Source organism: Gobio gobio (genome assembly GCF_949357685.1).
Source record: "Gobio gobio genome assembly, chromosome: 17".
Taxonomy (NCBI): Eukaryota; Metazoa; Chordata; class Actinopteri; order Cypriniformes; family Gobionidae; genus Gobio; species Gobio gobio.
In genome coordinates this window covers 45,279,663-45,306,975 of record NC_137110.1, presented here as the reverse complement: position 1 = coordinate 45,306,975, position 27,313 = coordinate 45,279,663, and the positions used below count along the sequence as shown (strand labels likewise).

Sequence of the window (27,313 nt, the reverse complement as noted above, 5' to 3'; positions counted from 1 at the left end):
CAGTTCAAAAAAACAACTCATCAATCACTGTGAGTCAAGTTTCTTTTCTTTCTAACTGTAAAGGAATTAAGATCATTTCAAGTGCACACCGCTATCCATTTAAAAAATAATGTTATAGGATGTTTGAAGTAATGGTTTCTGTTAACAATTTCAGTGCATCCATAGTTTTTGAGCCCAAAAATACTGCTCTAATTGTACAAATAAATGATGCCATCTCATAGTTTTATTTACAAAGGTGCACTATGTAACTTTTAGTGCTCTAGCGGTTAATAAACAAAACTGCATGCATCGTGTGGAAGAAGAACTTCTCTGTTTATGTCTATGATGAGTCAGGCAGGTACTGGACTCCTCCGCAGCGGTTGTTGTCCCGCATGGTCTAAATGTAAACACTTATTATAGGCGTACTGTAGTGATTCAGGATCAGACAAAAGCATGGTTTGGAAGATTGATTCAGGATGTACTCGCTCGTTTTGTAAAAATTTTGAACAAAAAAGTTACACAGTGTACTTTTAAAAGATATTGCCCGTTAAATAACTTCTTGTATGTTGTGTAGTTAACTACTCTTTCAGAAGTGTAGCTTGACTGTAGTCTAACGTCTGTAGACGATGAGTATCTTGGCGAGCTCAGCTCCTTATAAGTCTCTATGCTTGTTTTGAGAAAAGGTCAGGTTTAGGCTGGACTTCTTTAGACATTCCAGGGCTCATCTCTTACGAACTGATAAACACACTGCTAGCCAGTGGATTATGGGTTATGCGAGCCGCATAATCCTATCAAATATTCCAGCGGTTATCAAGGTATCGCACCCCTTTTCTCATGTGGGCTGTGGAGTGGTTAGCGTGACACTCGTGCTTGTTTTAACTTGTTTTCTCTCTCTTTGTCTTTTTATTTATTCTTTTAGGTTTTTAAAACCAGCTCCCATGTTCCTTGATCCGAATTTTAAGCGGCTATCAAAGATCAGCAGTTACCATCCTCCCTTTGGAGTAAGAACACAAGGTATTTCTTTCATTCTGAGTTGCTTAAAATCAGTTTTTATGACTATGATCCTTGGTTTAGTGTGATGTCTTTTAGAGTGTGTTCACACTTGGCATGTTTGGTTCGATTAAAGCGAACCTTGGTGCGATTGTCCTGTTAGTGCGCTTCATTTGAAAAAGTGTGAGCGCTGCCATCCGAACCAAACAAGCCGACCACTTCCAACCGAACTCTGGTGCGGTTCGAAATGAAATATGAATGCAACACGGACCAAAGACATGTAAACGAACCAACAGGACATGATGTCACAAGATACAACCCTATAAAGGACCGAATGCTCAAGCACACCTGTTTTTTCTTGTCATAGTCGCAATATTGCCCATCACAGTTCGGTACAGGCATCAGAACGACGTCTCCTCGCAGCAGATTTTTGTTTGTGTGTGTGATGGAGGGATTCCTGCCACTGTTTTCACTCCTTTACACATTTTATAAGTTCTTCACGAGTTCTCAGCTGCTCAGAATACAATCATATGTAGCTACGCACATTTAACACAGCACAGCATTGTTTTCCATGTTCTGAAAGTTCCATCATGAAATGTACTTAATAAAACAGAATCAGATGCTGATCTGATACTAAACTTTTTTTTTTTTTTGATACCCATAATTAATTATGGTTATTTTTGATCAATGTTAAAGGAATTATAATCCTTTATATATATATATATATAAGGGTTATATTCAAATAGAAAACAATTCACAATAGTACTGTTTTTACTGTATTTCTAAACAAACATATGCAGCCTTGGCGAGCAGAAGATACTTTTTTTAAAAGATTTAAAAAGTCTTAATTATTCCCAACTTTTGACTGGTAGTGTATGTCCAGTCAAGATTAATTAATGTAGCTTTACAAAATAAATGTTTGTATTTTCTTGTAGATAACTGTTACGACCCAAAATAGGGACCGACATAAGAGCCATTCAGGAAGGTAGCAAAACAAGAAATCAAAAGGCAAGGGCAATACAAAATAAATATAACATTTATTGGCAATGGAAAGTAACAAAACAAACAACGATATAAACATACAAAACTTAAAATAAGGATTGGTGAGCAAACTAATCTCAACTCCGAGTTAATGCTTTCCTAACGCCCGAGTAACACAAAAGAATATACACAAAAGAATGCATCCAATTGCCAACTACACTCAGAAAGACAAAAGAAAACAAGAAAAAGAGCAGGGGCTCGTAACAATAACATTTGCACATGACTTGCAAATGAGAAAAAATAAATATTAGGTAAATGTCAAACTAATGTCCACGTAACTGTTCACCAGAGGCTCATGCAGGGAAGGTGGAAGCCATTTTCTGGTGGCGTCTATTCAATCACGTCTTCAATGGTTCCTTCATTTGACGTTTAAACCAGAAACCTTTCCACTCACCTTCATTCATCTCTGCCCTTGAGGGTGTGTGTGTAATTACCTTCAAATGTGCATGTTAAGTGATGAGTTTTCCTCTGACTCCGTTTAGCTGCTTTGGCAGATGGTGTGGGATGTTAAGAACAGAACTGTCAGCATCTCTGCATCCGTCCTCAAGGACTTGTGTGTGTATTACGTCTCTGTGTGTGTGTGGGAATTACTGCTGTCTAATGTGCTCTAATGTGATGTTGAGATGAAAACACACTTAAAATACTGCTCATGCTTTTGGACAGACTCCTTAAACATTTTGTGCTGCAGACATGAATGATACCTTAAATAGTATGGCTTTTTAAGGAAAGGTGTACTATTACTTTAGCTAGATTTAGCTTAAATTCTTTGGCAGGCAGACTAATAAAATGGACTAAAAATGACACGGATCAGTGGTTTTGTTGTTGTGGACTTGACATTCAAATCCTGTTCTATTATCTTTCACATAAAGGGCTTGTTTCCCAGTGGAAAGCCTTTCGGTTTTACTAAAAATAGCACAATGGATTGTGTAGAGGATAAATTGCTTTCTAAACTTAGGGTTTTTCCTCTTTTCATTCTGAGTGTGTTTGAGGCTGTGATGTAGGATCTTTCCCAGGAGGCCAAAGCATTGTTCATGGTAGCGTGAGACTGCTGCTTTAGAGAATGCTCCTTTTAATGTAACCCGACATTCACACATAGATCATTCATATAGATCTAAATAGCATGTACGACTAGAGTAAAGGTGCGTCCCAATTTGTGTACTTACGCACTATTCTTGTGATGTTTTGTAGTATAAATAGTGCGAGTAGTGCGTTCATACCATAGATATGGGTGTAAAAAAATATGGACGTAGTGTTCGTGACGTCACCCGTAGGTTTCTGAAGAGCCTAAAGTCGGCCGTTGCCATCTTGGCAGCGCATCACTTCTGGATAACTGAAAATGGGCAAAGAGGCAGGATGTGGGTGGAGCTTGCTGAAACCACTCCCGCTTAGCTCGACCATAGGAGATATATCCAGCTGCAGCCCCGCAGAACACCAGTTTCAGAACACCATCCACAGAACCGGAAGTGAGCGGCGCTACCCATACACGTCGTTTTCATATGGATTTTAAAGTTACTTTTCATGCAAGAGAAACATATGCATTTAAGCCAGTAAGATGTGAACAGAACCATGAAGGAGAATATGCTGAGTTGTGTGTGTGATATTTCTGTCATGATACATGTGGTGGTGAACAAATATTGAATCTGTTCACGTCTTTCACGTTTTATCATTAAAGCTTTTTTTGCATTTGTCAAAAGATATTATTTGTCTTAATATTAAATAATTATTCATTAATAAAACGTATACATTTATTTTTCAGGGATGAAAACACTTTCATCTTTTCAAGTATTTCTGCAGAAATGCCATGATATGGGCTTAAAAGTCACACGTTTTTGTGTTTTAAGTTTTTTTGCATGTTTTTATTTTTTATGTGCCATTTAAATTCGTTTTAAATATTATTTTAGAAATATTTTATATATGTCCTATTTGTTTTCTTTCAGAGAAACACGTTTCACTTTAAGGCCTTGTATTAAATGGTTCTTTTTATTTGACATTTGAAAAATAGAAATGTCACATTCTCTGTCTATTATTTTCAATCGAGATTATACGATTGAATAGAGAGTCAAATGGGAAACACTTTATAACATGTTACAAATGTATTAGGCCTAATATACTTTTAAAATTAAAATAAAAAGTTGTAGTATTGTTAAAGTAACAATAAACTACAGTGTTTGTGTCCATTAACATTAAATCTCATAGGCTATTTTCTGTCAGTATTATTTGGAACAACTTGAATGTGAACAAAATAATACTAATATATCTATAGTCAAATGAGAAACACTTTACAACATGTTATACATTTATTAATATTTTTTAAATAAAAACTGTGTATAGTTTTAAAATGTTGATCATTGTACATCATGACATGCATATTATATGAACAGAAAAGTGACTTTACTTAAAAGTATTGTTGTTAAATATTGTAGACATCGATCCGATCAAAATCCATGTGAAAACAGCTTATATTTATCAAAAGAAAATTACATATATGGATAGCGCAACTATGACTGTTTAAGCCCCGCCCCTCACTTCCGGTTCTGTGGATGGGGTTCTGAAACTGGTGTGCTGCGGGGCTGCAGCTGGATACTATTGGACCGTAGAGACAGAGTGCATTTAGGCCACGCCCACAAGGGAGGGGGGGCAATCCAACACTCTCTTTTGACTTTGTATTGCGTGAGGCTGCCTCCTTGTCATTTATGACTTATAAAAAAAAACAGAACAATGTCTAAAAGCTGCTATGTGACAGGGTGTACAGCAAACAAGCTAAAAAACACAGAAATACATTTTTATAAGCTGTCGAACCAGAAAAAATTGCGTTTAAGGACACAAAAGTGGATACAGGCAATAAGATGTGAAGCATCAGCAGGAAGAATGGGTACATTTTAGGCCCTGTCCACACGAACACGGGTATTTTCAAAACCGCAGCTTTTTCTACGCGGTTTGGCTGTTCGTCCACACGCAAACGCAGTATCCGGTTACTGAAACCGGACTTTTTTGAAAACTCCGGCCAGGGTGAAGTTTTTTAGAAACTCCGGTTACAGCGTTGTCGTGTAGACGGTGAAACCGGAGATTTCGGCTTAAGTCGAAATGTGCGCCGTTATCGCTTTTGTTTATGAGTGGAGTCTATGCAATGGCGGACGTAACTTTTAATAACTCTGCTAACAGCGCTTATTACATACCGGTATATACAGATACATGCGCAGTTATCTCATTGTATTGCAGAACAGAGGCGCCAGAATACAATAATACAACATAGTAAGGCAAGTGTGTGAAGCTTCAGTCCACTTGAGCCCTGCCCCTGTGTATATACAGTTAACTGTCACTGATTCCAAAGTAAACTTGTAGAAGGGTTTCACTGAGCCCATGGCATCCCTCAGTGCATCGGTGCCGTGGATGGGACCCATGTGGAAATCAAGCAGCCAATCATAGCGCGGTTTTTCGTTTTCATGTGGACGGAGATTTTTTTAAAACCATGCTTGTGTGGACGCGATTTTTTTTTAAAACGGAGGAGGAAAAACTCCGGTTATAAAAATACCCGTGTACGTGTGGACTAGGCCCAAGACATTAGGATCCTGACACTCAGTATGCCAATGTGTGCAATAAACATTTTGACCCTGTTAAGTCAAATATCCAAATGTCAGTTTTATATATTATATTTCCTGTCGCTGCGCTGATTACGTTCCCCTCTAGTGGGTGTAGTTCTCAGTGTATTATAACATGTCGTGCTCTGTCTCAATTGCCTGTATCCACTTTTGTGTCTTTAAATGCTCGTTTTTTGGGTCAACAGTTTATAAAAACTTCTGGGTTTTTGGTTCTGGGTTTTGTTTAGCTTGTTTGCTGTATACTTGGTCACATATCAGCTTTTAGACATTCTGTTTTTTTGTTATAAGTCATAAATGACAAGGAGGCTTCACGCAGTACAAAGTCAATGGAGATGGTTGTATTGTACCACCAGGTTTTCAGATTATGGTGGCAATCCACCTTCCACCTGTGGCTTAATGTAATTTAAACGGATTAGTTATAAAAAAAACCACCCCCTCACAGTTGTCATGAAGGGCAAAATCAGCTGTATAGACCAAAATCACTTTTTGTACCAGTAAACATATTTTTTTCTGCTGTAAAGTTGGGCATTTTAACATGGGGCTCAATGAGATTCTGCTCCCTTTTGGAGCCTGTCTCTAGCGGTTTAAGCCACTTCCATATTGGCTTCAAGAGAAACTGGGGGAGGTTGCTGCTTGGCCACGACACGGTCGAATACATAGTGCGCAAGTGCATAGTGTATAGTATGTCATTTGGGACACAAATTAAGGTTGTCTTAAATAATACTACATAAAAATAGTATGCAAAAGGTGTTCAGGAAGAAGAGATGATGGGGGTATGACTAATATATATGAATGATATTCATATATGCATAATTTCAGTCAATGATAAAGATGTCTCAATACGCTGTAGTTTGGAAACAGCTCATCGCAGCTCAACTTTCCGATAATCCTTAGCATGGATGTGTCACAATATAGTTATTTCTGTTGAAAAGGAGTTGCAAACCTCTGTGTCTATTTAGCATTTTCTGTAGTTTTTCTCTCTAAATGAGTAAATAATTGTTTTCTCTGTCCACAGAAAAGATCATCGATCATATTTTATCAGCTACAAAGAGCTATTCGCTGGGCTCAGAACTGGACAGGTACTTAATGTTCACATAAATGCCAAAACAAAACAGCATTCACTCCACCAAAACATGTAATTTGTGTCTTACCTGATACACCATTTCTTATATATATATAATATATATATATGTATTTATTAAAACTTTCTATTGTCATGCTTTCAATGTGTAATGCTGTACTGTTGATCAGTTGATATAATCACATTTTGGGTTTTTTCTCCTGTAGTCTTAGCTGTAAGAAGTGTATTATTATTGGCAATGGAGGCATTCTGTTCAATAAGTCCTTGGGCTCCAAAATCGATCAATATGATGTTGTTGTACGGTAAGTTAATATAAAAAATCGAATATAAATATTTTTGTTTTCAATAAGCATTCTCCGAATTCACAACTTGATATTTGGCATATTAAAATAAATCATTTGATGAATAATTATGAAAATAAACATTAACATTTAATAATGCTCACTGATGAATCTTGCACATTTATCACAGGGACACAAATTTGTATTTCATGTTGATATTTGTCCTCTGGGTTCAGACTGAACGAGGCTCCAGTCGCCGGGTTCGAGAAGGACGTGGGCACGAAGACCACCATGCGTATCACCTACCCTGAAGGAGCCATCCAGAAACCAGAGCGCTACGAGAAGAGCTCGCTTTTCGTCTTCTCTGCCTTTAAACCCATGGACTTCAAATGGCTGCGTCTCATGGTGTTCAAGGACAAGCTTGTAAGACGTGCAAAAACTTGATCACTCATACAGTGCATGATGAACAAGCTCACAAAAAAATGCATTCTCTTTTTTTTGTATTTAATGTTATTATCAAATATTATGACTAATTCATTTTATTTTATTTGCATCCGCATTCTTATTATTCTCTGTTCCATTTATAACGTTTAAGTCTATTTCACAGTTTTTCCTTTAAATTCAGCTCAGAAAAGACTAAAAAAATCAGTCTGGTCATAAGAAATCAGTCTTAATATTTTTAAAAGGTGATGATTAGATGTAGACAGGCAATACATGTTCCAGTAGGGGGCAGCATGGTGTGTGCTCTGTACAATAATATTAAATATGAGTGACAGGGACCAAAAAATAAGAATTTTGTTTCCCAAAAAACTATTGTTTTTTGTTTGTTTTTTGCCCCGCAAATAGCATTGCCCCGCTAAGCATTTTTTGTTTTTAGCTATATATTTTTAAACTTTGAACATTTAAAAAAAACACTAAAACATATTTAGAAGTTATGTTTTTTTTCAGTTTTTTTTTATTACAAAAATAATAATTATCAAGCACTTTTGCTGAAAGTTTTTTTTTTTTTTTTAGGTTTCAACACATTCTTACTGATGCTTTCAAAACTACACAGTCGTCTTTGTAGTTTCGCTCCATGTTAGGCAGCTAGATAACATTTATCTTGATGAGCAGAATTTGTCATAACCGTGTTAAAATGTAAGGAAGAAGGATGGATTTACAGGATCTATGATAATATGTAAAATTGTCAAGGCAGTGCTGAAGCCAATCTAAGTCGAAAGCAAACCACTCCTGGAACTCAGTTTATGAAAAGTTTATCACTTCTGGCAGGGCCATGCACAGTGGGGTGGCCCGGTGGCTAGAGCCACTGCCCCTCTGCCCTCATCAGCTGAGGTGCTACCTATCCCCGCCCCACGTTCTTGGAAGAGAATTACAATTCTTGTCTAATCACATTTTTTTACCCGATCTGATCTAATATAAATAACACCAAATTTGCTGTTGATGGCACACTTTGTAGAATATAAAAAATGCATATAATAACCCATAAACAGTTACAGAATGTATAAATTACTTTTGATATAATTCTTATTACTATTTATATATCTGTTAAAGTGTCATTATTGTAAAATACTAAAGAAAATATTCTACTTAATTTTATTTTGACAATTTAGTAGAATAATTGAATAACTAATAACAAAAAAAATCTGAATCCCATTAAAAGATATTCATCTGAAAGGTAAAGATAATAGATTTGGTCATAATAGAATTCACTTAATTAACCTATAGGTTTTAATGAAAGTGAAGATGCCTGAAATGTATTAATATTAAATAATAGCCCTGTTAATTACAATAAGTATTACATTTAAAAACAATAACACCAGTAACAACATGCCACTTTGTACCTTCTATGCCAAATATGGCTGGGTCATCTTACCCCAAGGGTCTTATTTTATTTTTTTTACTTCAAAATAAAAGCTATAACATTTACTCCACAAAACAAAACAAAATATGTATCCACAAATCCCTCATTAACAAATAGACACAAAAACTTTGATTTTTAACATACTACAATGTCATAGGTCACTATTTTCGAGAGACACAATTAGATTAAAACTGTTTTGACTGACTAAATCTCACAAATGTTTATATTAAAGGGTTAGTTCACCCAAAAATGAAAATTCTGTCATTAATTACTCACCCTCATGTCGTTGGACACCCGTAAGACCTCCGTTCATATTCGGAACACAAATGAAGATATTTTAGTTGAAAGCTGATGCTGAGAAAGGCTTCACACAGGCCTCCATTGGCATTCAGTACATTGACACTTCCAAGATCCATGAAAGGCACTTAAAACGTCGTTACAAAGTCTATCTCACCACAGTGGCTCTACAATAATCATACAATGCGACGACAATAGTTTTTGTGCGCAAAAAAAAATCAAAATAACACCTTTATCCAACTTGTTCTTGTCTTCCGTGTGCGCCTCCACGACGCATGCGCGAGAATATGACGTAGCGCCGGGGTTCGGGAATCGATGAAATACACACTGAAGCCCCATTTTGAGCACTACGCCGAGACCTAAAGCACGATCAATGTAGAATCCAACAGCTTAGACACGCGCGTCTTCCTCTGCTCGTAAACAAATCGCTTCTGGGTCATATGTCCGAACGCCGGATCTGCGTCATATTCTCGCGCATGCGTCGTGGAGGCGCACACGGAAGACAAGAACAAGTTGGATAAAGGTGTTATTTTGATTTTTTTTTGCGCACAAAAACTATTGTCGTCGCATTGTATGATTATTGTAGAGCCACTGTGGTGAGATAGACTTTGTAACGACGTTTTAAGTGCCTTTCATGGATCTTGGAAGTGTCAATGTACTGAATGCCAATGGAGGCCTGTGTGAAGCCTTTCTCAGCCATCAGCTTTCAACTAAAATATCTTCATTTGTGTTCCGAATATGAACGGAGGTCTTACGGGTGTCCAACGACATGAGGGTGAGTAATTAATGACAGAATTTTCATTTTTGGGTGAACTAACCCTTTAAGATGAAATGACAAAATTAAAAATGGTATGTTCATTCATCAAAAGTGCTGAGATGAGATTGTGTGTCATCTATGGCCAGGAGAAAAAAATTAGGGCTCAGAGAGTGAGCCCACTGAGCATCAGCCAAACCAGACAGGCTGTCAGTAAAGGAATAGTAAGAGTAAGATGAATCATTTGTATGGACAAGCACCTAATCCTCGCCCCCAATGCCACCCCACCCCAGTGCCCCTTTTTTTGGTTTGGGCCACTGCCACTCAAAATGTCAGTGCACAGCCCTGACCACAGGTACCTATGAAACTGCATTGGCGTTGGGGTGATTGGAGCCGGATGAGGCTTTGTGTTTCATGCGTCTTTGATATGCAGCTGTGTGTGAGGCTGATGTCTTTGTGAGACGGCCAGTGTAGCGTTTCCTCAGGTGACTGACAGGAACTCAATGATGTGCTTAATTGTGTGGTCTGGGCTGCAGAATGGGCACCTTATCTCCTGGGTTTGGGTTCAGTGAAGCAGCTCTTTCTTTGCGTTATCTACAGAATGCTAATGGAAATGGCGCACACATCTGGTCTCTGTTCTGCTAGAGGACCTTCTCCCATGATGAAAGTTGACTCTAGTTCACTCAGCTCAAGGACATTTCCGCATTATTTGGATCCCCAGGTCACAGCGCTGTAATAAAAGTCACCAATGTGTAGCTGGTCGTGAGGAGTTGCTTGTGGTATTTCTGTTGCCACACTTTTAGCACTGGCTATTTTTCAGTGAATCTCACTATATACAGTGTAACCACACACAGGTTCTTAAGTGATTGTGGGAGATCAGTTCTTTGTCTGACTGTATCCTGATAGGGTTAGTGGCTGAGATTTGTTGATGTGTCTTTAGAAAGTCTCCATACAGCACCTTTTCCCAAGGGCAGCAGCTTGACTTACTCTTTCTCTGAAAACACAGATAACGTGCCTTCTATATCCTACTCCATTAGAATTCCCACCGCCAGCCAAAAAGCCATTAGGACTAAGAGAGAATTGTACGTTCGGGGAAGAGAAATTAATCTCTTGAATATGGTACGTGAGTGTTCTTATGTGAAAGGGGTCCTGAAAAAGAAAAATGGCTTAAATTGTAAAACATAAAAATTGTATTACATTAAATTGTAAAAAAAATATTAAATTCTAAAAATATAAATAAAAAAAAATTCTACAAAAAGTCACGTTTGCTTGTTACGTGTAGAGGTCCTAAACATGGTGGCATTCTGGCAGATATAAGTCTTTTAATAAGGCAAATCTGAGATAAAGATGCAGCATCTTATGAATATAAATGAAAAACAACTTTTGCTTTTGTCAGTGAGTGCATGCTTTGTTTTCTATTGTAAAATATTTTAAAATGTAATTTATTCCTGTGATCATAGCTGAATTTTCAGCATTACTCCAGTCTTCAGTGTCACATGACCCTACAGAAATCATTCTCAAGAAGCATTTCTGATTATTATCAATGTTGAAAACAGTGATACATTTTTTTCAGGATTCTTTAATGAATAGACAGGACAGCATTTATTTGAAATATAAATATTTTGTAATTATAAATGTTTTTACTGTCACTCTTGATCAATTGAATGCATTCTTGCTGAATAAAAGGGGTCATGACATGGCTTTTTATTATTTAATGTTCCTTGAAGATCACTTAACATTTTAATAAAGTTTTTTTTGCACACAAAAAAACCCAACAACAAAACAAATATACTTGTGATAAAAAAAAAAAAAATTCTACCTTCATTCTGACCCCCTGTCTAAAATGACGGCTCCTTTAAGGCTTGTCAGTAAATGGCTGTTATGATTGGCTAACGTCCTTGCATAGGAAACCGTATCAATGCCCACATGCTATTACACAGAAGTGTTTTGAAAACATTATCCATCTAAAACCGTCATTTACAGACAAAGCATTATGAAATAATTGACTTACCGTTTGTGATCTGCTGTCAGATCCAATACAGTCGACTGCTTCATCTTTGCAAACTCTACATTACACTGTGTCATGCTGACAAAACCAAATGCTCCGAACAAACATATGATCCTTCATTAAAATAAACCATCCACTTGTTTCTGACTCTGGGATCCTCCTGAAGTCTGTACAGAGATGCAAGCGAGCTGTTTAAACTGGTCGTCAAAGCGAACGTTCTTTTGCTCAAGCACGTGGTGTATGTCAGAAACTGAACGCATGTCTGTATACTGTATCCAGTGTAGACAGCATCAGTGCTTTTGACGCAACGCAACTCCCAGATCCAGTGTATGAAAATGTTTTTACAGAGGTATGTGTGTTGAACATCATTGAACACAATGTTAGCATCTGTTAGATTTAATTGAAGGCAAATTTATTCGTGTTTTTTCACCTATTTTCGTCTTCCGGGTTTAAAAACTACATTGTGTTCACGTCACAGGTTATGACGCGCCAGCGCACTATAGTACCTCAATGACGCGTCGATGTCTCATTATTAACGAGACTGAGTTTTCTTAGAAGACACCGTCTCTTAATTATTCATGACAGCACGTGGTTGTTTCCAATGGCTGAATGCCAGTGTGCGGGGCCTATGGTCCGAGGATGTATATGCATTTGTCAATGTGTGACAAATATGTGACAGGTCACCCAATATTAGAACGAGCCAAAAAAAACTCTTATATTGATCTTATCAAAAGTTCAAGGCAAATTTCATTTCTCGTGTCATGAGAAAAATTTATTTTTGTACTGACCCCAAACTTTTGAACAGTAGTGTACCACTACATTAAAAAGTGTTTAGACGACTTTGCTTTGTGAAGACAGCTGTAGACTAAATATTCATCAATCATGCTTGTACATTTTATACTACAGTAACTATGATATTTTGGTGGAAACTATTTGCCATGTTACATTTTAAAGGTATTTAGTGATAACACATGCTTTAATTTTTTTAACTAGATTTTTATTGTATTTTAGGTTGTGCAAAATAAGTCTTTAATTTGCATTAAAAAGTCTTAAAAAGGTTTTGTTTCATTCTCTTAAACATGCAGCTACCCTGTGAGTGAAGATGGATTGTTTCAGGATAGATTGTTTCATGCCATAGCGTGCGTTTTAAGTAGACCCATTACCTTTTACTGCCAAAACAGTGATTTACTGAACAAACTGAACAATAAATGAACCAATTTAAGTCGAATTTGAGTAATTTTGCATAATGATAAACAGACTTAAACGGAAAACTTCACGGCTAAGACCAGTGAAATGAATTCTTCAGATAATTGTTTTCAGTTTAAATGTCTCTTCCACTTTACGGGCATTATCTGTCACTGACCCGTCCATGTGAAGCATTCATTCACGTCCTACTGCATGCTACAATCACGGCTCGAATTTACACATGAAATTGAGCGGAACGTGTTAATTCGGTGAAGGTTTTGAAGTGTGCGGACAGTCTTGTAAATATTCGTCCGTTCAAAACAATCAGTCAGGAATACTGATGAGGATAATTGAGAGGTCAGAGATGAAGTAGATGTTTTTCATTTGTGTGTGTTTATTGGCCGTAATCTTAGCTTGTGTTTCTTTGACTTGAATCTCTGTTGATTTGGAATTAAATTGCAGCTATGTCTTCTCAAAGCAAAAGAACGGCCAAGATATCTTGTCGTAAATGATGCGTCAAAACAGCTAAATCATCTGTAGTCTTTGCATGGCCTGGTTAGACTAATGCCACCATATGTGAGACGTTAGTCCAGCCGAAGATCTGCCGAGGAGGTTTCGGTTGTCTCAGCTGTCCTACTTGTGGACGGGGTCCTAGTAGCTGTCCTTTTGCTTTTGTCTCCTCTTTGAAATCAGCTTCAAACACGGCCATTCAGAAAAGTAAACATGAGCAGGTGGACAAGGGGTCAATAAACTACCTGCTGTTGTTTCCACTGTTAGTGCAATGAGTCACGTCGAGCTGCTTTGGATGAGGAGAAGAGCATTGAAAGAACATTTCATGAGAAGAATAAAAAAGTAAAATATAGAGAAGAGAAGAAAAGATTGAAGTTGAGAAGATAAGCTTCAATTTCACTAAGATGATTTAATGTGACTCCAATTTGAGACTATTCAAAAAGTTTTGAGATCATTTGAGAACTTTTATAAGGAATATATTAGAGAACTTGATTTGACATTTGACTCAAGAATTAAAGAGAAGGAACATTGCAAGAACATTTCAGAAGATTAGAAAATGAAAGCAGATTCAATTTGACTAAGATGACTTGATGTGACCCCAATTTGAGAACATTCAAGAAGGTTTGAGAAGATTTGATTTGACTCAAGAAGAGAAGGCATTTCAAAAGATAAAAAGATTGAATTTGCAAAGATAAGTTTTCATTTGACTAAGATGATTTGATGTGACTCAAATTTGAGAACGTGCTAGAAGGGTGTAGATAATTTGAGAGAATTTGATTTGACTCGAGAATAGAAGAGAAGAAAGTTGCAAGAACATTTCAGAATACTAATGTAGGATTCAATTTGACTAAGATGACTTGATGTGACTCTTAAATGAGAACATTCAAGAACCATAAATTAGAGAGAATTTGATTTGACTCAAACTGAAGGAACATTTCAAGAGATTAAAAAAAAACGATTGCATTTGAAAAGATACAATTTAATGTGACTAAGATTAGAACCAAAAAGGTTCAAGATCATTTTGGAACATTTTAAGAAGAAACGATTCAAGAAACTGAGAAGATTTGAGTTGATCCAAGAAGAGAAGGAACATTTCACAAAAGGATTAAGAGAAAGATTTGAGAAGATTTTATTTAACTCAAGAAGATCCAATGTGACTAATGTGATCATTTGAAACCTCTTCAGTGGATCCTCCTTTTCTGGGGTCAAATCCTGAATATAACTATTTTTCCAAACCCTGGTGAGCCTAAGAAGGCAGCTCACTAGGGAACAGAGTTCATGTCTATGAATCATTAGATGCTTTGTATGACATGTTCGGCGTACACGCTGCCTCACAATGGTGTTTATGAGTGTCAAGTGTCTTCAGAGTCTGGTGACTCAGACATGAGGAGACCGAGGGTTGGAGGTCAAGGTCAGGGTCAGCGCCCTCTACCACTCCACAGACTGCTCCAGAAAGCCACAGTGGCTTATGAATGCCACAGTGTGTGTCGGCCTACTGGAAGCTGATGGATTCTGTGATAAAGTCTGCGACTTGCACCTCCAGAGTGCCAGAGTGACTGAGAGCGGCCATTGTAGTGTATGAGCCGTAATGGCTTCCACGGCCCCTCTGAAGAGCAGGGAAACGCAGGGCCCACTCCACGCCCACAGGTTACAGGCCTGCATCATCGCTCAAAAATGTGTCAGGAACTCTTTTAACCAAAGGAAGGGAAGTTTGGAGCTAAAAAACTAAAGGGTTTGAGGATTACCCATCAGGGAAAGTATGTGAGTGTGTGTGGATGTGTACATCGGATATGACTGAAAGTAGTGCCTTGTGATTCGGTTGAGTCTGTGACCGGGTTGTTACATTGATTCAGCTCATGAGGGGTTTTTTTTTCCCCCGATTCATTTAAAAATGTATTAAAGTAAATTAATTGAGAGGTTTATTCTGAAACAGAAGTCAAATGTTCTGGAAGTAATCAAGTAGTCATTCGTTTTCTAAAAAGAGAAACTGAGTTTTAAAGTAGTGCTGTCAAATCGATTAATCGTGATTAATCTAACATATATAGTGTTTTTATATATTTGTATACACACACACACACACACACACACACATTATGTAAATACAAACTTTAATGTTAGATGCGATTAATCGCAATTAAGTTATTATTGCAGATTTATTTATTTGGTTTGTGATAATGGCCAGCTAACTGTATATTTAACCTTTACATACGATTTATTTATGTAAATAACCAGTCATTATTACAGATTAAATGTTTTTTTTTATTTAGAGACAGTGACAGGCCAACTGTACATTTATCCCTTATATGTGATTTTACAATCACACCTAAAATCACCTGTATTTTTTATACTTTTAATGAATTGCTAAATTGGGGAAAAAATATATATTTTAAAGAAGTGTATTTTAATCATTTACTGGGATTATTGTGTGCTAAACACTCCTGTTTTTTAACTGCATTTAAGATTTTATTTTAAATAATTGTGATAAATTGCTGAAAAAGTAATTATTTATAGATACAGAAAAAAATGGGACAAGCCAAATGGCAAAATATTTAGTGGTCTAATTCAAAATTATGAGATGTGTATGTATGGTCACATCAATATATCTCATAATTTTGAATGAGACCACTAGCACTATGTACATACATCATCAGCAGTGCAGAAAACACTGTGGTCAGATTAGTTTTCCGTTTGTTGCTACGGCAGTGTTGAGTGACCGTGTCTGTGATACAGCACAATAAGCCATTTGGACGGGACTATCAGGCGGACACCCATCAGCCAGAGTTCAGAGTTCGTAATCATTAGTCAGCTCTTTTTTTACCTGCAGGTCTGTTTCAAGCAGCTCGGTGACAGGTATCAGAGAAACTGCGTACAAAGGCCTCGTGCAATGTAGGAGGTGGATCCTGCCACAGGGTGATTGATACAGGGTCTTCCTTGCCTTTGTGGCTTTGTTTGCGCTTCTTGTTTTTCATGGGGCTTTTAAATGGCCCCTCTCCTCTCCACGGTGCAGGGTATTGTGTTCATCTCTCTCTGCCTGAGCCACGTCACATTTTCCACCTGTGTGTTTATGACTCTCACCCTGTGAGTCTGAACAACACATTGCCGCTGGCCGATTCACCTGCGCTTGAGCGCTCACTGAATGTTTGCTACTTTATCTAGCATTTAACTGTGGCAGGGTAGAAAAACAGATTTTTTTACCTGCTTTCTGCATTGTTAGTAATGCTGGTCAGACTTCAACATTTCAGACTTTTACATCATGACTTGTTACTGTGGTGCTGAATTCTGAATGTTATTTTAAGATATTAATGCAATGTTTTTCAGCAAGGATGCAATAAATTAATAAATGCTGTTCTTTTGAACTTTCTATTCAGCAAAGTAAACTGGGGAAAAATGATCACTGTTTCAACAAAAATATTAAGCATCACAACTGTTTTCAATGTTCATGATGATTATTTTTTTATATTTTTTAGCAGAAAATCACCATATTACTATTTTTTCTGAAGGATCATGTGACACTGAAAACTGTAGTAATGAAGCTGAAAATGATCACATTGCATTATATTACATTAAAATAGTTATTTTAACTTGGTGAGCAGAAGAGACTTTCAAAACAATTTAAAGCATCTTACCAACTCCTAACTTTTGAATAGTAGTGTAGAAATAAATCACAAAAGCTTTATAAAGTCAACTGCTTCATTCATTATCTACTACATAGCGAATGCCACGAAGCTGTCATGAATTGATTGAATCAGTTGATTGGTGTAGATGGTTGTTAAATGAGGCTTATGGTGACTGATAGCGGAGTTTGACTCACACGTGGTTTGTATTACACCTTGTATCACACGTGCTTTGTGTTACACCATAAAACCACAAGTAAGGCTCCCTGAGTCAAAGCACTTGTTGTTTTTGTGTAGTTGTGTGACCCTCTGTAAAGCCCGTCCCTTCTTTGAAAAGAAAACACAAGTTTTGTGCAGGACATAATTACACGGCGTGTTAACTTGTGGTACCGTGACTTTCAAGAGTGGGATGCCGTTTGAAGAAATCCCAGCGGAGTTGTTACTCCAGAATGTCAAGCGAAGTTACGGCTTCTAACAGTCACACTCTCCCAGGTGTGTCCGTGAGGTCCTTGATATTGGCTGCAGGTGAAGTGGGCGTCCCACGAGAAGAGTGAGAGGTCCGTGTTCGGGCATGCTCTTGGCTCAAACGTAGCGTCACCCTTTTTATTCTTAATATCAAAGTGAGCGGCTTATTTACTCAGCTGAGAGCGTTATTCAGCGGCCGCGAGTCACTGTTCTGTGTCAGTTTCACTGCAGTTATAATAGCGTATTCACAGAGCAGGAGTCAAAGGAGTGTTTGAAAAGAAAAGCTGCTTGTGCTCACCATCAGAGAAGTCACGCAGGTTTATTCATTGCGTTCGTTTCAAGCGTTCGTTCACCAATGTGTCTTCTGATATGCGTCATGTTCTCGATGTCTTTCAGCGGAGTATGGAGGGATTCTGGAAGTCCGTGGCACGTGTCGTTCCCAGAGATCCAGAAGACATGCGGATCCTGAACCCGTATTTCATCCAGGAAGCGGCTTTCAGATTCATTGGTCTTCCACATAACAGGGGCGTCATGGGAAGAGGGGTGAGAAGCAAGCACAAAAACCATTAAAGCAGTCAATTCATGAGAAATCAAGCATTCGTTGCTTTTAAAGCTAGGACAGTAGCAAGCTAGCTTTGAAAGTGTAAGATCCCGTCCTTCCTTCAGATCGCTCTCCAAAGTCATGCCTTGATGTCATATCTGTGTTACCCTCGTTTGCCGGTTCTACTTCCATAGAAACCGAGGAAGCACCAAAGGCACTTTAATATATTAGTAAGGAATAATCCACGTTGTACATTTTAATGCACCACATGGAGGCAAAGAACTGCTCGACGTCAAGTGCATTAAAGGGATTGTTCACCCAAAAATGAAAATTTGATGTTTATCTGCTTACCTCCAGGGCATCCAAGATATAGGTGACTTTGTTTCTTCAGATGCAACACAAATGCATGTGAAATGGTAACAAAATCTAACATGCACAGACTAATGCAAATTAAACCCTGCGGCTCGTGACGACACATTGATGTCTTAAGACGAAACGATCGTTTGTGCGAGAAACCGAACAGTATTTATATAATTATTTACCTCTAATACACCACTATATCCAACAGCCTTGAGCGCGCTCTCACTTCCGGTGAGTGAGGTCTGTTCACGATCTGGCGTAGTTTACGCAAGCCAGATCGTGTACAGACCTCACTCACCATTTTTGGGTGAACTATCCCTTTAAAATAATTGAATGCACAGCTAGCCGTGGATTTTCCTGCTTATACCATGATCATTTGCGAGCATTGACAACTTATTTATTCAATTCAAATGAAAACGTATTGATGTTTGCAGCGCAATATTTGACCAGAAGGGTAAAATTGACGGTTATTTTCGTCAGTTACGGCTTGTTAGATCTAGCATTCGCTTTGAATCAAACACACAGAGATAAAGTAGTGCGTAAGATTACATTTGAATCCGCACCCTTCAAGAGCATTTATTTGAATTAATTATCGATCGAGAGAGAGATTCGTGCCTGCGTCTGTTCTGTGTCTTTCTCTCTATTAAAGGGTTAGTTCACCCAAAAATGAAAATTCTGTCATTAATTACTTACCCTCATGTCGTTCGACACCCGTAAGACCTTCTTCAGAACACAAATGAAGATATTTTAGTTCAGAAAGGCCTCCATTGGCACAATGCACTTTACACTCTCAAGACCCATAAAAGGTACTAAAGACGTCGTTACAAAGTCCATCTCACTACAGTGGTTCTACAATAACTTTATGAAGTGACGAGAATAGTTTTTGTGCGCAAAAAAAACCCCTAAATAACGCCTTAAATAGTGATGACCGATTTCAAAACACTGTATGAAGCTTTGAAGCGTTATGAATCAGCGAGTCGAATAATGATTCGGATCGCGTGTCAAACCGCCAAACTGCTGAAATCATGTGACTTTGGCGATCCAAACCGCTGAATCGACTCACTGATTCATAACGCTTCGAAGCTTCATGATGCTGTGTTTTGAAATCAGTCTTCACTATATAAGTCGTTATTTAGTTTTTTTTTTTAACACAAAAACTATTCTCATCGCTTCATAAAGTTATTGTAGAACCACTGTAGTGAGATGGACTTTGTAACGACGTCTTTAGTACCTTTTATGGGTCTTGAGAGTGTAAAGTGCATTGTGCCAATGGAGGCCTTTCTGAGCCATCGGATTTCAACTAAAATATCTTAATTTGTGTTCCGAAGGTCTAACGGGTGTCGAACGACATGAGGGTAAGTAATTAATGACAGAATTTTCATTTTTGGGTGAACTAACCCTTTAACAACGATGCTGTGAGTTTAATTACTTCAAAATAGCGATTGTAACCCCCTCATTGCTGACAGTTTTTTACCACTGTCTGTCTGAATACTCGATTCTTAAAAAGCGGACAGAATGCTCGATATAACGAGCCGTAACTGATGAAAATAACCATAAATTTTCCCCTTCCGGTCAAATTGCTAACATCAATGACAGCTTTAAAGAAACACTCAACTTTTTAGAAAATAGGCTCATTTTCCAACTCCCCTAGAGTTAAACAGTTGAGTTTTACCGTTTTCGAATCCATTCAGCCGATCTCCGGGTCTGGTGGCAGGATTCACAGATTCAATGATCTATGCTTGGCTATGCTAAAAGTGCTAATGCCAGATCCGGAGGTCGGCTGAATGGATTCGAAAACAGTAAAACTCAACTGTTTAACTCTTGGGGAGTTGGAAAATGAGCCTATTTTCCAAAAAAGTGGAGTGTTCTTTTAAGTGGTCAATGCCGACAAATTACCATTAACGAAAAGAGCGGCAGCGGCTGACTGCGGCATATAAGCACAATGAAAAACAGCAACGTAAAATGTCCCAGGCTCTTAGCCCCGCCCTACAGCGGCTCATCACTTTTCTATATGAGTCCTGCCTGTTTGCCCTCTGTTGCCATGGAGACGAGTGTTTGAGGGGCTCTAGCTGTGATGCGTTTCCTGTGTTATCAGCATGCTGGCGGAGTGTCTGGGGCAGGATTAGCCTAGAGAGTGTCTCACTGTGGTGATAAGACTTTCACCATGAGACTCGTCTCCCCGATGGATCAGGTGGTGACTGGATGAACTTTCTCTACAGATAAACACACAGGCACACACATCTCCTGCTCTCTCTGTGTCTCTGATAAAGTCAGTCACACGCTGCATTATCTGCACTGACGTGTGAGCAGTGCACTCAACAGTAGCATCCAGTCCATCCATGGATGTTCAGTGTTGCCCCTCCATCTTCAGTCATGCATTTAATCATACAGTATATTATGTGATATATTATGAAATGAGCTATGATTTTGAGTGAAATTGGTTCATAAATTGGTCCGAATGATTAATTTACTAAACAAATTCTCTGAAACATTCTCTCATACACTTTCTCACTCACTCATTCATTCACTTACTTAAACTGAGTTGATAATTTTTAAAGCCAGTTCAGTCTCAAAAACCTCTCTTTTTCTTAATTTAACGAGTCGTTTTCTATAAAGGTATATTTGCTGTTCATACACAAGTATACACAAGTACCTGTATGATTGCTGGGTACTACTGGATATGCTGTCACTGAACACTAATCAATATGTAATACTAAAAGGGTTTTATTTTCTCCAGAATATTCCTACACTAGGGACTGTTGCAATCACTATGGCCATCCATAACTGCGATGAGGTAGCGGTGGCCGGATTTGGATATGACATGAATTCACCTCATGCACCACTACACTATTACGAGAAGCTCAAGATGTCTGCGATCAAAGAGGTAACTGCACCACAGTAACCAGATCTTAATGATCTTAATGAAAAGTTTACCTTTCAACCCTATTATTAGATATTATGAAAATTAAACAATATTAAAAAAGAGAAGAATTTACTGCTTTCCCCATTAGATTTTTGTTTTTTACCTTGAACCCTGGTTAATTTCCAACCCCTATCTTATCTAACAGAATTGTCCTAGTGTTGGCATCTAAGAAGAGTAGAATATCAATGTAAATGTGTCTGGTCGGAAACTTTCGGAATATCCCGTCCGTTGAGTCACATCCACAAACAGTCACATGACCTCACGGCTGCCGCTGCTCTCTGTTCCAGGAAAATGCAGAAACCCGAGATGTTAGAGTAATGAGCCAGCATTGGCAGGTCGAGCTGTGTGCGTGTTCTCTGCAGTTTCAGTGTTGATTCATACTGTAGCCTGCCAAGCTATTCATAAAGTGGAGTAGTCAGATACTACAGGATTCTAACCAGCAATCAACAATAAGGATTTCTGATAGCCCAGGCCAGTAGTTTTACTTGCCCCATCACAAAATAATAATTAGTTTTTATTGATGGCAACATATTTTTTATTTTATGTTTTTTCTTAAAAAATAAATGTACAAAGTTATGTCATGAAACTCTAGATGGTGCAGGCTGATAGGTCCTCAACTCAATCTGCCAGCAATCACAGCGTTCTCTATAGGGCACAGCTGATTGGTTCCTGCTGTATCAGTAGCAAATGAGCTCGCTGCTCAACCTTCAAATACTTGGTCAGCATTTGTTGTAGCAAGTTGCAGCACGCTTTCAGAAAGCCTCCACCTTCCCTAGCTCCACCTGTGTAGGTGGGTAATTCGTGTATGCTATATTGTGCAGCAGCATCATGTCTTACTTGCTTACAGCAGTGTGTCTTGTATGCAGTAACCAATAGCAGCAGCAGCAATAACAGCAACAGCAGCAATAACAGCAGCAGCAGTAACAACAGCAGCAGTAAAGGTGCAGATCCACTTGTCCGTGCAACACTTCTGTCGCTCCGCACTCCACTTTATTCCTATGGATGACGTCAAGCGACTTTAACGCACCCACAAAGCATTCCGGGAAGGCGGCGCTGCATTTGAACAAATGCCGCGCGTCAAAAAAGCTGACCGAAGCTCAACTTTATGCAAATGAATCCGTTGAACGCGACGCGACTATCAAATAGAAGCAGAGCACATGGAGACGGAGGGAGTCTCTCGTCGGTCCTTTGCTTTTCATTCCCCGCTGGCTCAAACACACACCCATAGCGGTAAACTTGAGGAACGCCCATCAACATACACATGAGAGGAAGCGTCACAACACCACGCTTCAGTCGTGCCGCAAAAGTGGATCTGTATCGTAACAACAGCAGCAGCAATAACAGCAGCAGCAATAACAGCAGCGGCAATAACAGCAACAGCAATAGCAGCAGCAATAGCAGGAGCAGCAGCAACAACAACAACAGCAACAGCAGCAGTAAAGGTGCTGATCCACTTGTCCGTGCAACACTTCTGTCGCGCCGCACTCCACTTGATTCCTATGGGTGACGTCAAGCGACTTTAACGCGCACGCAAAGCATTCCGGGAAGGCGGCGCTGCATTTGAACAAACGTCGCGCGTCAAAAAAGCTGGCCGAAGCTCAACTTTATGCAAATGAATCCGTTGAACGCAACGCGACTATCCAATAGAAGTAGAGCACATGGAGACGGAGGGAAGTCTCTCGCCGGTCCTTTGTTTTTGATTCCCCGCTGGCTCAAACACACACCCATAGCGGTAAACTTGAGGGACGCCCATCAACATACACATGAGAGGAAGCGTCACAACACCACGCTTCAGTCGTGCCGCGAAAGTGGATCTGTATCGTAACAACAGCAGCAGCAATAACAGTAGCAGCAGCAATAACAGCATCAGCAATAACAGCAACAGCAATAGCAGCAGTAACAGTAGCAGCAGCAATAACAGCAGCAGCAATAACAGCAGTATCAACAACAGCAGCAGCAACAACAGCAACAGCAATAGCAGCAGCAGCAGTAACAACAGCAGCAGCAATAACAGTAGCAGCAGCAATAACAGCAGCAGCAATAACAGCAACAGCAATAACAGCAGCAGCAATAACAACAACAGCAATAACAGCAGCGGCAATAACAGCAATAGCAGCAGCAGCAGCAACAACAGCAGCAGCAATAACAGCAATAGCAGCAGCGGCAATAACAGCAATAGCAGCAGCAGCAGCAACAACAGCAGCAGCAATAACAGCAATAGCAGCAGCGGCAATAACAGCAATAGCAGCAGCAGCAACAACAACAGCAGCAGCAATAACAGCAACAGCAATAGCAGGAGCAGCAGCAATAACAGTAGCAGCAATAACAGTAGCAGCAGCAATAACAGCAGAAACAGCAGCAATAACCGCAGCAGCAGTAACAACAGCAGCAGCAATAACAGCAATAGCAGCAGCAATAGCAGCAGCAGCAGTAACAACAGCAGCAGCAATAAGAGTAGCAGCAATAACAGTAGCAGCAGCAATAACAGCAGAAACAGCAGCAGCAATAACAGTAGCAGCAGCAATAGCAGCAGCAATAACCGCAGCAGCAATAACAGCAACAGCAGTAACAACAGCAGCAGCAATAACAGTAGCAGCAGCAATAACAGTAGCAGCAGCAATAACCAACAGCAGCAGCAATAACAGCAGCAGCAGCAATAACAACAGCAGCAGCAATAACCAGCAGCAGCAAAAACAGCAGCAGCAATAACCAACAGCTGCAGCAATAAGCAGCAGCAATAACCAACAGCAGCAGCAATAGCAGCAGCAACAACAGCAGCAGTAATAGCAGCAGCAGCAATAACAGCAGCAGCAATAACAACAGCAACAACAGCAGCAATAAACAGCAGCAGCAATAGCAGCAGCAACAACAGCAGCAGTAATAGCAGCAGCAGCAGCAATAACAGCAGCAGCGATAACAACAGCAACAACAGCAGCAGTAATAGCAGCAGCAGCAATAACAACAGCAGCAGCAGCAGCAATAACCAACAGCAGCAGCAATAAGCAGCAGCAACAACAGCAGCATCAACAGCATCAGTAATAGCAGCAGCAATAACAGCAGCAGCAACAGCAGCAGTAATAGCAGCAATAACAGCAGCAGCAATAACAACAACAGCAGCAGCAATAACAACAGCAGCAATAATAGCAGCAGCGGCAGCAATAACAACAGAAACAGCAGCAGTAATAGCAGCAGCAGCAATAACCAACAGCGGCAGCAATAAGCAGCAGCAACAACAGCAGCAGCAGCAATAACAGCAGCAATAGCAGCAGCAACAACAGCAGTAATAGCAGCAGCAGCAATAACAGCAGCAGTAATAACAGCAGCAGCAATAACAGCAGCAACAACAGCAGCAGCACTAGCAATAACCAACAGCAGCTGCAACAACAGCAGCAATAGCAGCAGCAACAACAGCAGCAGTAATAGCAGCAGCAATAGCAGCAGCAGCAATAACAGCAGCAGAAGCAATAACATTAGAAGCAGCAGCAATAACAGCAGCAGAAGCAATAACAGCAGCAGAAGCAATAACAGCAGCAATAACATTAGCAGCAGCAGCAATAACAGCAGCAGAAGCAATAACATTAGCAGCAGCAGCAATAACAGCAGCAACAATAACAGCAGCAAAAATAACAGCAGCAACAATAACAGCAGCAGCAGCAGCAATAACAGCAGCAGCAATAACATCAGCAGAAGCAATAACATTAGCAGCAGCAGCAATAACAGCAATAAAAGCACATATAAATACACACAAATGCATGTATATATTTAAGAAATATTTGCATGTATATACTGTGTGTGTGTGTGTGTATATATATATATATATATAAGTTTGCAAGACATGAGTGTACAAGATTTAATTTCATTTTGGCATTATAAGAAGCCAGAAGCAAGAAGAAAATGAATAATATTGTGCAAACACAATATTGGATTTTATGATGCAACATAAAATAAAGTACTTATCCAACACACCCATGTTGTGTGAAACCAGCTCTATTTTTTGTATTTAGCATGTACATTTTATATCTTAACAAAAGTAAACATGGATGATTCAGCTTAAATTGCATATAATTGTTTTGTGCAGAAATCAGTTGATGGCACTGATGTATGTGATTGTTGTTTAGTGTGGTATGACAGACTGTTTTTTACATGTTTACTGGAAGTGGATCGTCCCAACTGCTTTTGTGGCTTGAGAAAACAAAAGCAAAGCTGCGTGTGCAGACGTCATGGCTCTTTTGAGTACAGTACGTGACAAACTCTTGATGACCGTTTACTCCATTGTGCTCTTTCTGTTTCTCTTTTTCTCTCACACACACCCAGTCATGGACACACAACATATCCAAAGAGAAGGAGTTTCTCCGCAAGCTGGTGATGGGTGGCGTTATTCAAGACCTGACCAATGGGATCTGACGTTACATCCTCATCACACAGCTGATGGATAGTATTCACCGTATCAAAGTGGTGACAGCCATCCCAGCTGATGGACTCTCAGTAACGCGAGCCGTCACCGGTCCAATCGCATGATGCCGCTGGAGGAAGTGACCTCAACTCATATGCTGGACGGTATCCATGGCAACCTCACCTCAATCATGGTAATGCTCGTTTTCGGATGCCACGTAGGCCAGAGTCCGTCCTTGCGCGCCGTAGCGCCCGACAAAGACTGGAAACGTGCTGCTTTCTCCTGTTTTGTACTCCGCAGCAGCTGCTGTGAACTGGATTCAGTATTTATTTTAGACAGTATTTTAATCACCGTCATTTAAGATGCTTTATTTTCTAAGCGATGACCGTTTTAATGCTTTGATATACTGTTCTCTTCAATCTCAGGCTATGCACAGTGCACAGTGCACAACTACACACAACAAATGATTGTCACTAATGATTTTCTGCTGCTCTTCTGATGTGTGCCATTAAACAAATCAGCATCCACTTGTTTCCTGCACCTTCCACGTGTATATCCATCTCCATGTGTAACCAGATCATGAGACCTGACAGATTAAAGTATTATCAAGATTTATACATTCAGTGTTAAATGGAGTTTTCATTTGGATTGTTCACTGTGTAATAATGCATAATAATTATATGTGCCAGTCAAATTTCATGACTCCGATACCAATAATGATACAAACTTTAAAATTTATATTTTAATAATTAAATGTAAGTTTTTCTCAAGTTTTTTGTATTTTTTACAGACCTACTGTGAGCTACAAGGTTGTTAAAACTATCAGCCTGCATAATTTCATCTTATTTTTTAAATAATCACATTTACAGTAACAGTGGAATTTCTAGTGAGAACTACATTACCCATGATTCTGCAAAGAAATCTTAACCAATCAGAGAATCGAAACAAACAAATCCCACCAAGAACTCTTTAGGGTCACCCACTCCTAGTATACATAATAGTCATAATAGTTCCCTACATTCTTAAACTACTTAAATATTTGTGTATGTTTGTATCAGGCATAACATTATGGCCACCTTCCTAATATTGTGTTGGTCCCCCTTTTGCTGCCAAAACAGCCCTGACCTGTCAAGGCATGGACTCCACTAGACCCCTGAAGGTGTGCTGTGATATCTGGCACCAAGATGTTAGCAGCAGATCCTTAAAGTCCTGTAAGTTGTGAGGTGGGCCCTCCATGGATCGGACTTGTTTGTTCAGCACATCCCACAGATGCCCGATTGGATTGAGATCTGGGGAATTTGGAGGCCAAGTCAACGCCTCAAACTCATTGTTGTGCTCCTCAAACCATTCCTGAACCATTTTTGCTTTGTGGTAGGGCACATTATCTGCTGAAAGAGGCCACAGCCACCAGAGAATACGGTATCCATGAAA

The 27,313-nt window shown here is 39.2% G+C and overlaps 1 protein-coding gene across 4 annotated transcripts in view; it reads left to right on the top strand.

Moving 5' to 3' along the window:
* The window catches only part of st3gal3a (ST3 beta-galactoside alpha-2,3-sialyltransferase 3a), a 47,987-nt gene extending 21,337 nt beyond the window's left edge, over window positions 1-26,650 (top strand). For all 4 annotated transcript variants that reach the window (XM_079841260.1, XM_079841259.1, XM_079841261.1 and 1 more), the window contains 7 exons: window positions 899-993; window positions 6,625-6,688; window positions 6,897-6,992; window positions 7,208-7,394; window positions 18,062-18,208; window positions 21,304-21,450; window positions 25,804-26,650. In XM_079841260.1, coding sequence (XP_079697386.1) covers window positions 899-993; window positions 6,625-6,688; window positions 6,897-6,992; window positions 7,208-7,394; window positions 18,062-18,208; window positions 21,304-21,450; window positions 25,804-25,893 — 826 coding nt within the window. In that variant the 3' untranslated portion in view covers window positions 25,894-26,650. The remainder of the gene's footprint in view (window positions 1-898; window positions 994-6,624; window positions 6,689-6,896; window positions 6,993-7,207; window positions 7,395-18,061; window positions 18,209-21,303; window positions 21,451-25,803) is intronic.
* The last annotated feature ends 663 nt before the right edge of the window (window positions 26,651-27,313 follow it).